A 12,948-nucleotide genomic window follows, 5' to 3' on the forward strand; every position below is an offset into this window, starting at 1 on the left:
TAAAGTAACTTAATTTTTTAATTGGCTATTTAAAAAAACACATTTGGATAAACTGATTGAAAATGATTTCCAGGGACTATTATTTATTAAGTACCACATATCAATGTTTTACAAGGGGATTTGGACTGAGTAATGAGTCAGTGTCAAAAGTTTTTTATATATATATATATCTTTCAAAAACACAAATACAAAAATTAAAAAAGTGTGATGTACAAAAAAAAGCTCTGGCTGTTGATTTCAAGGCCAAAAAAAAAAGTAATATGCAAGTTGTTACGAACTGATTCTGTAATGTAAGAAACAATGTTACATGTTTGTGTTTTATTAAAAGCAGGGGGGCTATGCTGAACGAACTGGGGGGAATCAAAAGACCCTGCATTGTGTTTTCAAGTTCTTATAGTATTATATTATATTAGAGCACACAGGAAAGAAAAGAAGCACATCAGTGCCCAGAAACATTCTTGCTATTGTTCGGTGTCTTAGCATAAATTGGTCAGCAGGTAGGTAGGACAGAGGTGAAGCTGGAAGCTGCTAATGTGCTTAAAAAGAATACAAACTAATATTTGATGCTGTATTTAATAAAACAGTTTTAAAGACAACTGCAGTGGTTTTAAATAAAAATTATTTAAATTTGCTTTTTGTAAATTCCAGTGTTTTAGAAACAGTCTACTTAAACTGTCAACAGAAAAACACTTGATTGCACTGTATGTCCAAAACATTTGTGTATTGTGTTAAAGGGAGTCTACAGAAGCTTGTTTCTGCCACTGGAATAAAAAAAATGTCATGCGTAACCTGTAAATGTTGAGCTAGGTATCTCGAGATTTTGAGTATATAAGTTGAAATTTTGAGAAAATAACTCAAAATTCCAAGTTTGCTCTGCCAATCAGAAAACTCTGTAAACGATGTCATCTGCTTCTGGGTGACAAGGAAATGACTTCAAATCCTTCAAAGATCTTCCCAAGTGGCAGAGGCAACTCGAAATTTCAACTTACTAAAACAAAAATTTTAATTATTTTCTCAGAATTTCAAATTATTTATGTGAAATTTCTACTTATTAACTCAAAAAGTTTTTTCCTTTTGTTTATTTTCCCCCCCGCTGGCAGAGATGAGCTTCCATAAGTAACAGAAGCTGAACTATAGCTGGTGCAATACCACTTTGTGCCAAAAGATGGTGCAACAAGTCAATGTAACCTTCATTTAAGCAGGCGAAAGTACTCACTGTTATTTACAAAGGCAGTCTGCGAAAAAGGCTCAGCCCCTCAAGGAAGATTGAGAGAGATTGGGCTAAAAAGAAACTAAAGTTAAACAGCAGCACACTTCGCTGAGGATAATTAGAAAAGGTAGAAGACTGGCTGTTCAGTGGTGCTGCTGTGACTCAGGTCGAAGAGCAGTTCGTCCCCCAAACAGGAAGTCAAAAGATATGTTTGTATGAATCTGTGTGTTACTGATGAATAAAGCTTATTTTAAAAGAACACTTATGGCATTATGTTGCTGGTTCAGCCTGTACTCTAACCATTCACTAATCCAATTTAAAGCAAATACCCATAACAGTAGTTGTTTTCTTTTATTGGAATGCATCACAGACACAAGACAGCCCTGCTTGATTCTACAAACTTGCAAAACAAATTCTCCCTCATATCCTCTCCATACAAAACATGAATTCCAATAATACCAGTTGAAGCTTTCAGACAGTATAAATGCAAACATAATCAAAATGTGGAATTTGGACTTTAGCATGCAAAGGTTTCCAAAATGTTGTGGTATGGAGATAGTTAAAATCAATAAGATTTGGTTCAAGTATATCGAATGATAAATGACTGTATACGTCTGGTGAAAAAGGAACTCTCAAGACAACAAACCTTGCAGGTAGTAAAAGAAATGCTACAATATCTACACAGTTGTGGAGACCCAATACAACTGTAATATATAACAAACTGTCAGCATTTACAATAAATAAACATTTTACAGTGAAGCCCACCCTCTCTGTTTATACTTAAATACATTATGTACATGGAACATCCATGTCCATTTTACTCAAAAATCTTACGCAAACCCTTTCAACCACATTTAAATTAGCACATTCTACATCATTCATCCAATAAGTCATCATCTTTTGTCAGGTTATGCTCATCTAAAAGCCATTCTCTTTTCACAAAGCCATTAATGGCTTCAGTAGCTTTACAAATCCAACACAACTTCAGTGCCTCCTGAAAATTGAAGGCAAGAAAAACAAAACCACAATCACAGATCTAAACTGCAAAAACAGTCAACACTGAAGGGAAAAAAAACGCCCTGAAATATGCATTGGCAATGAACTTTACATTCCTGGGAACATTTGTGGTGCATTTTTCCTCATTCTGTCTGTAACAGGCCAAATGTAGCAGTACAACAAAAAGTATTTACAAGAGCAATTATTTCTTTCTGGGATTGCTGTTTTGTACCAGCGTTCAACAACCAAACAGAGAAAGATCCATCACTACAGTGTTGTTGCTTTTTAATAGTCCTTCTGTCAAATGCCGGTATAGTATAAGAAGGCAAAGTTGGTTGGGAAAGAGTTTTAATGTGTTTAATGTTAATGTGTAATAAAAAAAAAACTCCTGGAATGCAACAAACACCACAATTCAGTGATACAAAACAGCATTCCCTTTAAACCCTCTGGCCCATCAGCTAGGACAGTCGAGTTCCTCAGTGCCTATGAACTCCCCTAACATGTGTTCGTTCTGACCATAGAGAGGTTCCAAATATGGATGTGCATCTTTACAGTACATTTGCATTGATCTCTCTATATTCCTCTGCTCAAAGTCCTCTGGTTCCAAATGAGGTGCCTGAATTGTAGCTTTCGGAGCCATGGGCGACAGAGGCACTGGGACAAAGCCATGGTAAACAACCAAAGGAGGGCTCAAGACCTCCATAGGGGATGCCTTAGGGACAGCACCTTCTGGTGGCTGGACTGGCAGCTGCACATAGCTTCCTGTTTCAGGATCAAAGAAGGTTTTCGTCTTGACTTGTACAGGCACGTCTACAAAAAAATACTGTCCTGAGTCTGGATCCTGGAGCAGCTTACGTTGGGTCATGGGGAAGGACTGCGTAACGATAGCATGCTCCATGCTAGACTGTCGAGACAGCTGGCTGGTGTGGCTTGATTGGCGGGATAGGGGTGAAGGGCGAGGTACTTCAGTGGCATATGCATCAATACTGTGGCTCCGTCTCAGAGGGTTGTCTCTGTTAGACTTGTTTCTGGCTCGGCCTCTCTGCTGAAGCTCATCCATGATGGATTTCTCAATGCGTTGGGTTCTGGGATCAAGCTTCTCATTGACCGGCATGTCGGCGCTGAGTCTGCGCTCGGCTCTATCTCCTAAATGCCGGTCAGTGCTTTGTGTTCGATGCAAAGCCCTGTCTGGCACTTGTTTCTCACTGATGTGAGCTTTGTAGACGGGCACGTTACTGATGATCCTGTCGCTACTGCAATGTCTTTGCTCTGTCTTATCTCCAGTGTGTCTGCGGCTGCTGCGGCCTTGTCTTTCCGATGCCATACTGGGTAGGGCTTCTCTCCTCTGGTTGTTACTTTCCAATGATTTGTGATCCTGTCTCAGAGTCTCATGCTTGACTTCTGATTTGTTGCAGCTGGGACTTTCTTTCTTGTTTAGCAGTTGCTCACACTGGCTGTTGCTGTTTTTACTATGGTGGCTTCTGCTGTGATCGTCCTCAATTTTTCCTCTGTGTTCTTTCTCGCTCCTCCTGCCATTTCTGTTACCAGTGCTGCTTTTGTGCTCAGACTTATCAGCCTTGTGTCTTTCTGCTCTGTGTTTGCTACTGTTGCTGCTGCTTTGAGAAGACCTGTGAGGTGACTTTTGGGCCTCTTCTTTCTTTATCCTTCTATTTGCAAGCTTGATTGCTTTTAGAACTGCCTTTTCCGATTTAGGTAGGACGGGCGGTGGCTTCAGCAGACCTGTTTGACTTTCATTATCAACGCCACTTTGGCTGAACCCCATTGTCGTATCATATTCTGTCAGCCCAGCATTTAACACCGTCTCCTCAGATGTGTCAGCTGTGCTGGTGGTTAGACTTTCCACTCCTTCTGATGATGGGCTTAACCCGGAAAATCTGTCTTCCTCCTGTGGCACAGTGAGGAACCCTCCAGCTTGTGACTTCTGTGGGTTTTCATCTTGAAGATCTGAAGGATAAACCAGCTGGGGTGCTGACTGAATCGATGTCATCTCTGTAGGCGTAAGAATGTCTGCTAGAATTACGGCCCTCCCACTGGTGGTAGCACTGGATTCATTAGCCAGTGTGAGCTCTGGACATTCCTTTGCATGATGTAGCTCATCCTCTCCCCTCTCTGAACCACTCAGACTCCCTCTGGGTGACCAGGGTTGTATGCTCTTCCTTAATTTGTTACTAAAAGTGTTGTCTTTTACTTTAAACAGGGAAGGGATCCCCAAGGTCGGTGAGAAAGTATTAACAGGTGACAGAGTTGCTGAATTACTTTCATTGTTACTTAATCTTTCATCTGTATCTGCATCTTCTCTCTCTTTGCTAGCCTTCCATACTTCCAGCTCTTGTTGAGGAGACTTTACGGGTTGCTTTATAGCATCTGGCTCGCTTTCGTGATCACTCAAAGAATAATATTCCACTTCTGCCCTGTCCGAATCGCCTCTTGTGTTCCGCGAAACATTTCGCACTGCCTCGTTAACCACCTTCACCTCTTCAGTTACATTTTCACAATTTTGGAGTGTGCTCTCCACAGAGAAGTACGAGGATTTCGAGGACAAGCTGGCCTGATCGGGCGGGCTCTGAGTTACACTAACACCATTCACCAGCAGCAAGGGCGATATTATGTCTCTGGGGATTTCGCTATGAGCTTCTGAATCCACATTTTTATCCTCAATCGGTTCATGTATTTTCGTAGGTTCTTCATCCATTACTACATTCTTAGTCACCGTCCCATCTGCTGTGATTAAATGATCTGGTTTTAATGGGGCCTTTCGCTTTATCCTGCATGCCTCTTGTGCCTTAGCAGCATTGTTTTCAGCTGATGCACTCCTTGGGCTCATATTTATGTGCAAGTTGTTGCAAGTTGCACTGAACTGTGATGATATCAGACTTTCCTCCAAATTCCACCTCTCGTTACTGGAGCTGATTTCACTCTGACTGGGCACAACATAATCAGTATTTACCTCTTGTACAGCTAAATCTTTCCCCATTGCGTTAAGGTGTACCTCAAGATTTTCATATCTCCCATCTTTGTTGCAGACATTTTCATCCACAGAGTCTTTCTCGCTAGCGACGCTTCCACGTCTCCTATTACCACCTTTTTTGATCCTAGGAGGAACAGGAGGAGTGTCGACTTTGCTGCCTATAGTTTCATTCATCAGGGAATCTCCGCTATCCTCAGACACCTGTCTAGCAACTTGTTTTGAATTAGCCTCTGGATTATCGTGACTAGAACGATCGGTAAGTTTGTCATTCAAATGTCTGCCTGTAGATTTTTGGAGTGTGTTCACCTCACTGCTAATCTTGTTCAAGCCAGGTAGTGCAACCCTACAGCCTGATCTGTGTGATTCTCCAAGTCTAGGTTCAGTCTGTGCCAAAATCTGTCTCAGGTGATTGTGGTCTCTCAGATCACTCAACATTTCTTTTAGTTCCTTTTCTTTAAGCGCAGAAGTGCTGTCATTTTCTTTCTCTCTCCTCACTGTGATAGTGTCTTTTGTAGAGTTTTTACTTTGCTGTGCCCTTGCTGTATAACTTTCACTGCAAGCTTTCTCATCTAACTGTGGATTTGCATCTGCTTCTGTTAATTTATTCTTCCTCCTCTCCCTTTCTGAGATGATCTCTTCGAGAGCCATTTTGGCTTTGTCATAGTTGTCATTTATGAGCGCTTTGTTTACGATTACATTGCTATCTAACTTTGCGAAGTCCTCCTGTTTGTTCTGCTCCTTTTCTCTCTTTGCAAACATTTCTCTCTTGGCTGACGTGTTGCCTCTTATCGACAGCATGCCTCTCTTTATATTTCGAAGCTCCCTTGAGATCAGATCATTTTTAGCCTTCGTCTCCTCGTCTATGTTAACCACCTCCAGTTTGCTCCTCGCGTTTTCGTGAATGCGATTACCAAGCCTGGCTCTCTCCAGCTCTTTCAAAGCATTCAAATCATTAATTATGTGCTCGCTGTCTTTAATTTCTCTCGCCTCCTCATCCAACTCCCCTCTTGCATTCACGTTCGGATTACCCTCTTCATTCTCCTCGACTTGTTCATCATCGGTCACTGCAAATCTCTGATATTTTATATAGTTATTCTGTCTGGCTGAGAATATATATTTTAGCTTGCCTTGTTTCTGGATGGAATCATTTTCTTTTGGTGGCAAATCTAGTTTTGGTTCCTCCAATTCATCATTTTGCATTTGCTGTTTATCAAGAGGAAGTTTAATATCAGATTTAGCAATATTTCTCACTGGAACAGGTGGTGGCTCTTTCTTGACATTACTACTGTTGCTAACCTGCTTTCCATTATTCAGTTCATTCCTGTTTTGGGATAAAAAATTGCTTTCTGCCACCAAACTCTCCTTCTTGCTGCCTAACACCTCCTTTGAAACATTCTCATCAATTTCTTTCTGCCGCAGTTCTGCTGTGTGCTTGTTGATGCTATCTGACTGAGCTTTATTTTTGGCTGCATTAATTGCTTCTCTCGCTGCTCTGATCACATCCACTGTGCTTATTATTTGGCCACTGGCCTCTTTTTCCTTAGACATCTGCTGTGCCCCAAAGACTTTATCCTTCCTGTCTTTCACTGGACACTTTGTTTTCTCTGGCACATTTGGGGGCCTTTTCCCTACTGATGGCAGACCCTCATTCTCAAGCGTGTGGGGTGAAATTAGGGGTAAGCAATCTTTGATGATGTTTGAAGTATTTGGTGAAAGCCCCGTGTTCGCTGGCAGTGCATTAGGGGAAAGCTCTTTGTTTAGCATAAGCGGCGAAACTTTCCGCATCACGGTTGGTGCATCTGTATGTGCAGGTGTGCTCTGAGGGACTTGAAGATATTTTATATCACCGTCAACAGGGCTGGCTTTCTTGTACAGATTCAAAGAAGGGTAGTTTTGCTTTTTAGCCATTGAGCTCTTGTTCTTCTTTGGGTATATAAAGGGGGGTGTGGAGTTTTCTTCCCCAAGAGCCTCCCTTTTGCTCTGAAGTAGATTTGACAACAAATAATCGTCTGACAGAGGCCTGTCAGACCTATCCTCTGTAAGATCAACAGTTGGGGATCCGTGGGATTCCAAAATAGGACTGCAGACTGTCAGTCCATCTTTCGTCATGGCAGGTGTGCTTAAACCAGATCCACTGCCTTCAGAACCAGCTCGTGGATTTTTCTGATTGTCGTCTGTGCCGCCTTCGGGCAGCTCCACAGTTTTGAATTTAGGGGGACTGTAGCGGCTCTTCACCCTTTTCCTATTGTCTTTGAGGTTGAAGAGGATGCTGGAGGCCAGTGATTTGTAGCTGTCCCGCTTAACTTGAGGTTCAGGGGTCCCCTTGGCCTCAGAGTGCGGTCTGAGCGGAAGGTCAAATGCAGAAGGCGAGAGGACCGTTTGGAGGATTTCTGATGTTTCTGTCGGCTGCCTGGAGGGAATGAGCGGAGTCATCAGCTGGCAGATGTTGAACGGAGTAGAAGCTACAGAGCTGACCTCCTCAACTGCTTTGACTTCCACAGATATGACTTCCTTTTTGACCAACAAAAGACTTTCATCCACTGTTTTCAAATGGTTTTCTGGAGGAGTCATCCCAGGCTGATTGACCAGAACAGCACTTGTTGCTCTGGACCTGTTGCGCCTCCAGGGGGCAGCAGTTCCATTCCCTCCATCGGATGAGCACCTCTTCTCAGCTGGAGCCACTGAGGGCTTTGGTAGGACCTTTGGTGGTTGTGGGGGAGGCATGGGTTTAGGAGCAGTGGGAGAACAAGGCTGAGCTTCTTCTTTCTGAGATGACAGAGGCTTCTCCGCATGCAAAGTTTCTTTTCTACATGCCTTGGTTAGTTCCTTGTACAGCGGCAACTCGTACATTTTAGGGATATTATCTAGGGGGAGAACGGAGCTCACTGTGTCCCCCTGGACAAAGGGGAACTGGTTAAAATCAGTCCATGTCTGAAAAGGACTAAACTCACTGTGGAGAAAAAAGTTTTTAATGTTAAGTTTTCTTAATTTGACAGTGGCCTTCCCATTTTTAATCCTTTTGGATTTTCCTGTAGGAAGGCCGATGTCTTTGCCAGTTTTGTTGGATGAGCCATCAGCAGACTGATGCTTAAGAGGGTTTTTGTAATGATGATCTGTGAGACTGGTGTGATAATCTGAGGAGAATTCTGACAGCTCTCTCTGAATGCTGCGAAGTGCCGTTTTATCCCACGATTCTCCATTAGCATCAGTCGTGCTTCCATTTTTGATTAACATCCCCTTGCAGCTTTCCTCTGTGGCGCTTAAAGCTTTGAGGAAAGATGACATGTGGGATATAGTTTTCTGCTGATGGTGTTTCCATGGCTGGGTGTGATTTTTCTCACTTTTGCTTTGCCCCTGTTTTTTAGATTCCTTAATAGGATTCTTTTTAAGTGGCTCCTCCGCCAGAGGTTTGTGGCAGCTGAAAGGCGAGTATCCACACAAGAAGTCATCATTGTAAACTGCATCATCTCCAACACAGAGACTTCGGAAGGCTCGATCGGTGAGAGTGCTAACCTCCCGATCGGTCTCGTCCATGAACAAGTCCGTGAAGCCATTGGGGAAGCGGTGGTGGAGCATGCTCCCTGCCCGATGGCTCATGTGTCGCTTTTCCACGCAGCTCATGATGTCAGCGACTGTCTTTGCGTCTTTGCATCACCAGCTGTGCCTCCTGTACAGCTGCTTCTCCTCTGCAGGTTCCAATTTCTTCCAGCTCAGGATGACATCTGGAAAGCGGTGGGTTACGTAAATTTCCTAAAAAACAAGCCATTGAAATCAGTGTTAGTTTTCACATAAGCTTTTCTAAAACCGTTTAACTGTCACACAGTTTAAGCAGTTAACTGTTAGCATTTGTGCAAGTCAAGAATCCAAAAATGGTTGTTTGACTGACATGATTACTTTAAATGGTTTTGAACTCGCTGCACTGATGACCTTTATGTACACAACATGTGCTGGCTACAGCCATGCTGTCACTATGCAGGCAGTAGACAAACACTTCATACCATGCAGTTATTTTAAGCATCACATGATGCCTTAAGCTGTGAGCACCAAGCATGGGATGAAAATAAATGCTTCCCTTTTTTAGGAAAAATATGAAGATTTCTGTTATTTGTGTCCACATATTTGAAATAATGATATTCTTCACAATCAACATTCACTTTAAAAGAAGAAGATCTTTCATTTAAATGTCAAACATTTGTTCAGCTGTTATCTAGATATATTTTTTGCTAAGCTTTAGATGCATGACAATATTGACATGAATCTATAGAAAAGAAGGCAGGAAATGTGAGTAAATCGTCAGTCAGTGTCACAGATCAGCAGCAGCTGCTCTACTGTAGCTTCCTTGAGCTATGTGGGTGAGGTTTTAGAATAGCTCATTAACCTATTTATACGGCCTGACCTGGGAGCATAGCCACAGACATATAACTCAAGTCTTCAACTATTCACACAACCATTGCTCTCCATATAAGAGGTTTGATTGAGACAAATATAACCGTACACACTTCATGAATTATAGATATGTTTAGCGCATTAAAATGGAATAAATGGAAAGCAGATCTCTCTCCAAAGAAGTGTTTACATTCACAGTCAAGAATGATTTTCAGGAAAGGTGGATACATTTAAAACAGAGAAAAATAAGATAAATGAATATTATGATATTTACTTTTATTTTATTATCTGAACCTAACAGATTAAATATCCAAAACTGGGTCGCTTTACTGTATCCTAGACTAGACTTACAGAAGACTTTGGCTTTCCAGGACTCTTCACTTGCCAACCATCTTAAAGCAGAGATCAGTTAGCGCCACGGTACTTTCCCAGCATCTGCCTGTGTATTTATACCCAAGGAATGAGTTATCCAAGTCACCTATACTGTATAAAGGCAAAAACCACTGGAGTGTAATTTTAGTTGTCCTAATTGTTCTCAATGTTAGTATATCTGATGTGAAAGTAAAATAAATAAACACGGTTATTTTAGAGTAAGAAAACTAATGTATGTCCAATTTTTGAGATTAATGTTTAGCACAAAACTTTGAAAAGTTTAAAGGTTTTAAGGTACATGTCTTTATATAAAAATCACACTGCTCCCTCACCTTGGTGATGGGTCTTTCATGCTGAGTTTAAGAGTCCGAGGTTTGCATAAAACCAAGTCCTAAATGTAGAATCCAAGGATCCGCCTGTCGAGAACACATTTATAGTTAAATGTTGTCAATCGCTGGTGTGGATGAAGAAATAAAGAAAGCTCACCAAAGTGAGTCAAGCCCTGAGATCCATGTTCGAATGCGCTGGTGTGGCCAGGCTTCTGATTGTGAACTCAAATGATACCAAAATAGACGCACAAGTCGGTGTGGCCAAACTGAGCAGCAACAGAGGGCCCAGCTAGCTTGCTCACATTGGAATATCCAGTGGGTGTCGAGTGGCAGGGCAAGACAGAGGGGCAGGATGAAATGGACACTGTCATTGGTTATTTTTATAACAAGGCAGTGAGGGCTGATAGACATGGGCCCACTGTTTACCTTTGCCAACCCTGAAAACATGACAAGGCCTTCCTGTCAATAGAGATTAGCCATTGTTTGGGTTTATCCTTGGACAATAAAGACGAATGATGTACACTTTTATGGTTATACCACTCGCTAGCATTTAGCAGCTGACTAATTCTGCTACTGTCTCCCAGGGAAACAAGCTTTCTGATATTGCATCACAAAGTCCCTGAAGTGGAGATTGGCAGCTGGAGGCAGACGTCTGCTGACTGATACGGCGGAGCTGGGCTCATTCTTGTTGTTGAAGCTCTGTTTACAAGACTCTGTGTGACTGAGTAATCTAGTTTTAGGACCAGCAGCTGTTGTTGCTGTGAGATTACGATGAGACAGAGCTGGAATTTTGTTGACTTGTTACCCTTTGTGAGGCAGAGAAAGTCGATAGGTGAGGTCATATGTAGTGGTTAACCTTGTGTAGTCTCAAAATGGAGGAAGTTGAGTGTTTGAGAAACGTTGGGCAGCTCAAATTTATTTTATACGGGAAAATATAGTCACCAAAAATAGGTCAACTGTAGCCTTTGCAACAGCCATAGCTTCACCTATTTTAAGTGGAATAACTCAGTTAACTGGAATTTTGACTTTTTACAGCAGCTGGTAAACATCAAGTAATTTTAGTAAGCTAATTTAGACATGGCTATTTCACTTTTTATCTACTGACATCTTGGCTAGCTCAAGCATTCAGAGACCTGCAATAGTAAGGAACTGTAAGGAATATGCACTCGCCAGCCTTTCTTTTAGGTATGCATTTATGATAAATGGACAAACAGCTCACACAATGTCTTAAAGCATTAGGCTAAACAATCTACAGTAAATATGAGCACTTCCACAAATACATACACTCCATACACATTTGTTTAACCTGGCATAGATGCACACGTGGGAATTAACACGGGAATGTTGGACATCTTGCAACTGATGGAATTTTCCATGTAAGTTTGTTCAAACTTGTCAGAAATCTGATATCAGAGACTGAAAACCAGTTATGCAAAATCCATGTAAGCTAACCATCCGTTTTCTTCCATTTATCCACTGGAGTCAATCACAGCTGTCATAGGACGAGAGGAGGAGAACACCCTCAAGAGGTCACGAGTCTGACAACCATTCACACCTATGGGCTATTTAGAATCACCAGTTAAACTAACACCATTAAGTGAACTCATACTAATAAGGGAGAACGTGCAAACTCCAGACCACACCCAGATAGTGGATCTGAGCCCAGGACCTTCTTGCTGTAAGGCAACAGTGCTAACCACCACATCTATGCGTTTCCCTTGCATAGAAGTTATTTCTGGTTAATTGTAGTACTTCAAGGGTCTGCCCGTTTTATAGAAGAATATTACTGTAAATTATTTAAAAAAGACACTTTTTCATTGTGGTGCTGTTCAAAGTATACAATGTTTATGCATACACATTGATGAGAATCCTATCTCTGGTTATTTAAATATGTCGAACTGGGATGTATATGAACATCAGAGGCATTGACTGATGTGCATAAAGAGAATGGAAAAAAACCAACAACCAATAAACAAGATCAGTGCCTCACAGTCCAGATCCAGGCTTTTTTTTTACCATTATGACTGACACCCACATCTGACACCAGCCTGGATCATGCTTCTTCATGCCTGCTGAGAATTGGGACAGGCAGGGAAAGGGGGTAACCAGCCTCAAGTTCTGGCAGGCTAATAAACCCAGGTATGGGAATTCTAGGACAGCTGAGACAGATCATGTACAGTGGAGGTGCAGTGAAGGTAAAAATAGGTAAAAAGCATCAAGAAAGACCTGATACATGACTTGTTTTACCAGCTACATTCGTATCTTGATTATAAACTCAAACTGAGTAACTGCTATGTCTGACATCCCTTAAAATAGGGAATATATTGTGTAACAATTAAGATAAGATAAGATAAGATAAGATAACCTTTATTAGTCCCACATGTGGGAAATTTGTTTTGTCACAGTAATAAGATAATTATTTCTAAGATAATTATTATAAATAATTAATAATAAGATAATTATTTATAAGACTACTGATTTCTCAAGAAAATTTGCATAGTGAAAATAAAAGAGTCAAGTAGGTCACTGCAGAAAGGAAATTCTGCAAACTACAGAGCTGCTCTGTTATTATAATAGACATTAAAGGTGTTTTGTTAAACATTTCTTTTTCATCCACAGCTGAGGTTAGAAATGTGCTTTGATCTGTTGGAAGAAATGACTCAACA

General features: G+C 41.3%; 1 protein-coding gene across 2 annotated transcripts; it reads right to left on the reverse strand.

Moving 5' to 3' along the window:
- Window positions 1-1,546: 1,546 nt before the first annotated feature.
- On the reverse strand, window positions 1,547-10,592 carry LOC102205574 (uncharacterized). 2 transcript variants are annotated; one of them, XM_005721871.1, is made up of 3 exons: window positions 10,440-10,592; window positions 10,286-10,369; window positions 1,547-8,945 (listed from the first exon to the last, which is right to left on the reverse strand). In XM_005721871.1, exon 3 carries the CDS (start codon window positions 8,814-8,816, stop codon window positions 2,661-2,663), a length of 6,156 nt encoding a protein of 2,051 aa, XP_005721928.1. In that variant the 5' UTR covers window positions 8,817-8,945; window positions 10,286-10,369; window positions 10,440-10,592; the 3' UTR covers window positions 1,547-2,660. The 2 variants fall into 2 exon arrangements, with proteins under 2 accessions (XP_005721928.1, XP_005721930.1); XM_005721873.1 differs by lacking the exons at window positions 10,286-10,369; window positions 10,440-10,592 and adding an exon at window positions 9,933-9,996.
- Between the last annotated feature and the right edge of the window lie 2,356 nt (window positions 10,593-12,948).

The sequence above is a fragment of the Pundamilia nyererei genome, unplaced genomic scaffold (assembly GCF_000239375.1).
Source record: "Pundamilia nyererei isolate P.nyererei 1_Seehausen unplaced genomic scaffold, PunNye1.0 scaffold00005, whole genome shotgun sequence".
Taxonomy (NCBI): Eukaryota; Metazoa; Chordata; class Actinopteri; order Cichliformes; family Cichlidae; genus Pundamilia; species Pundamilia nyererei.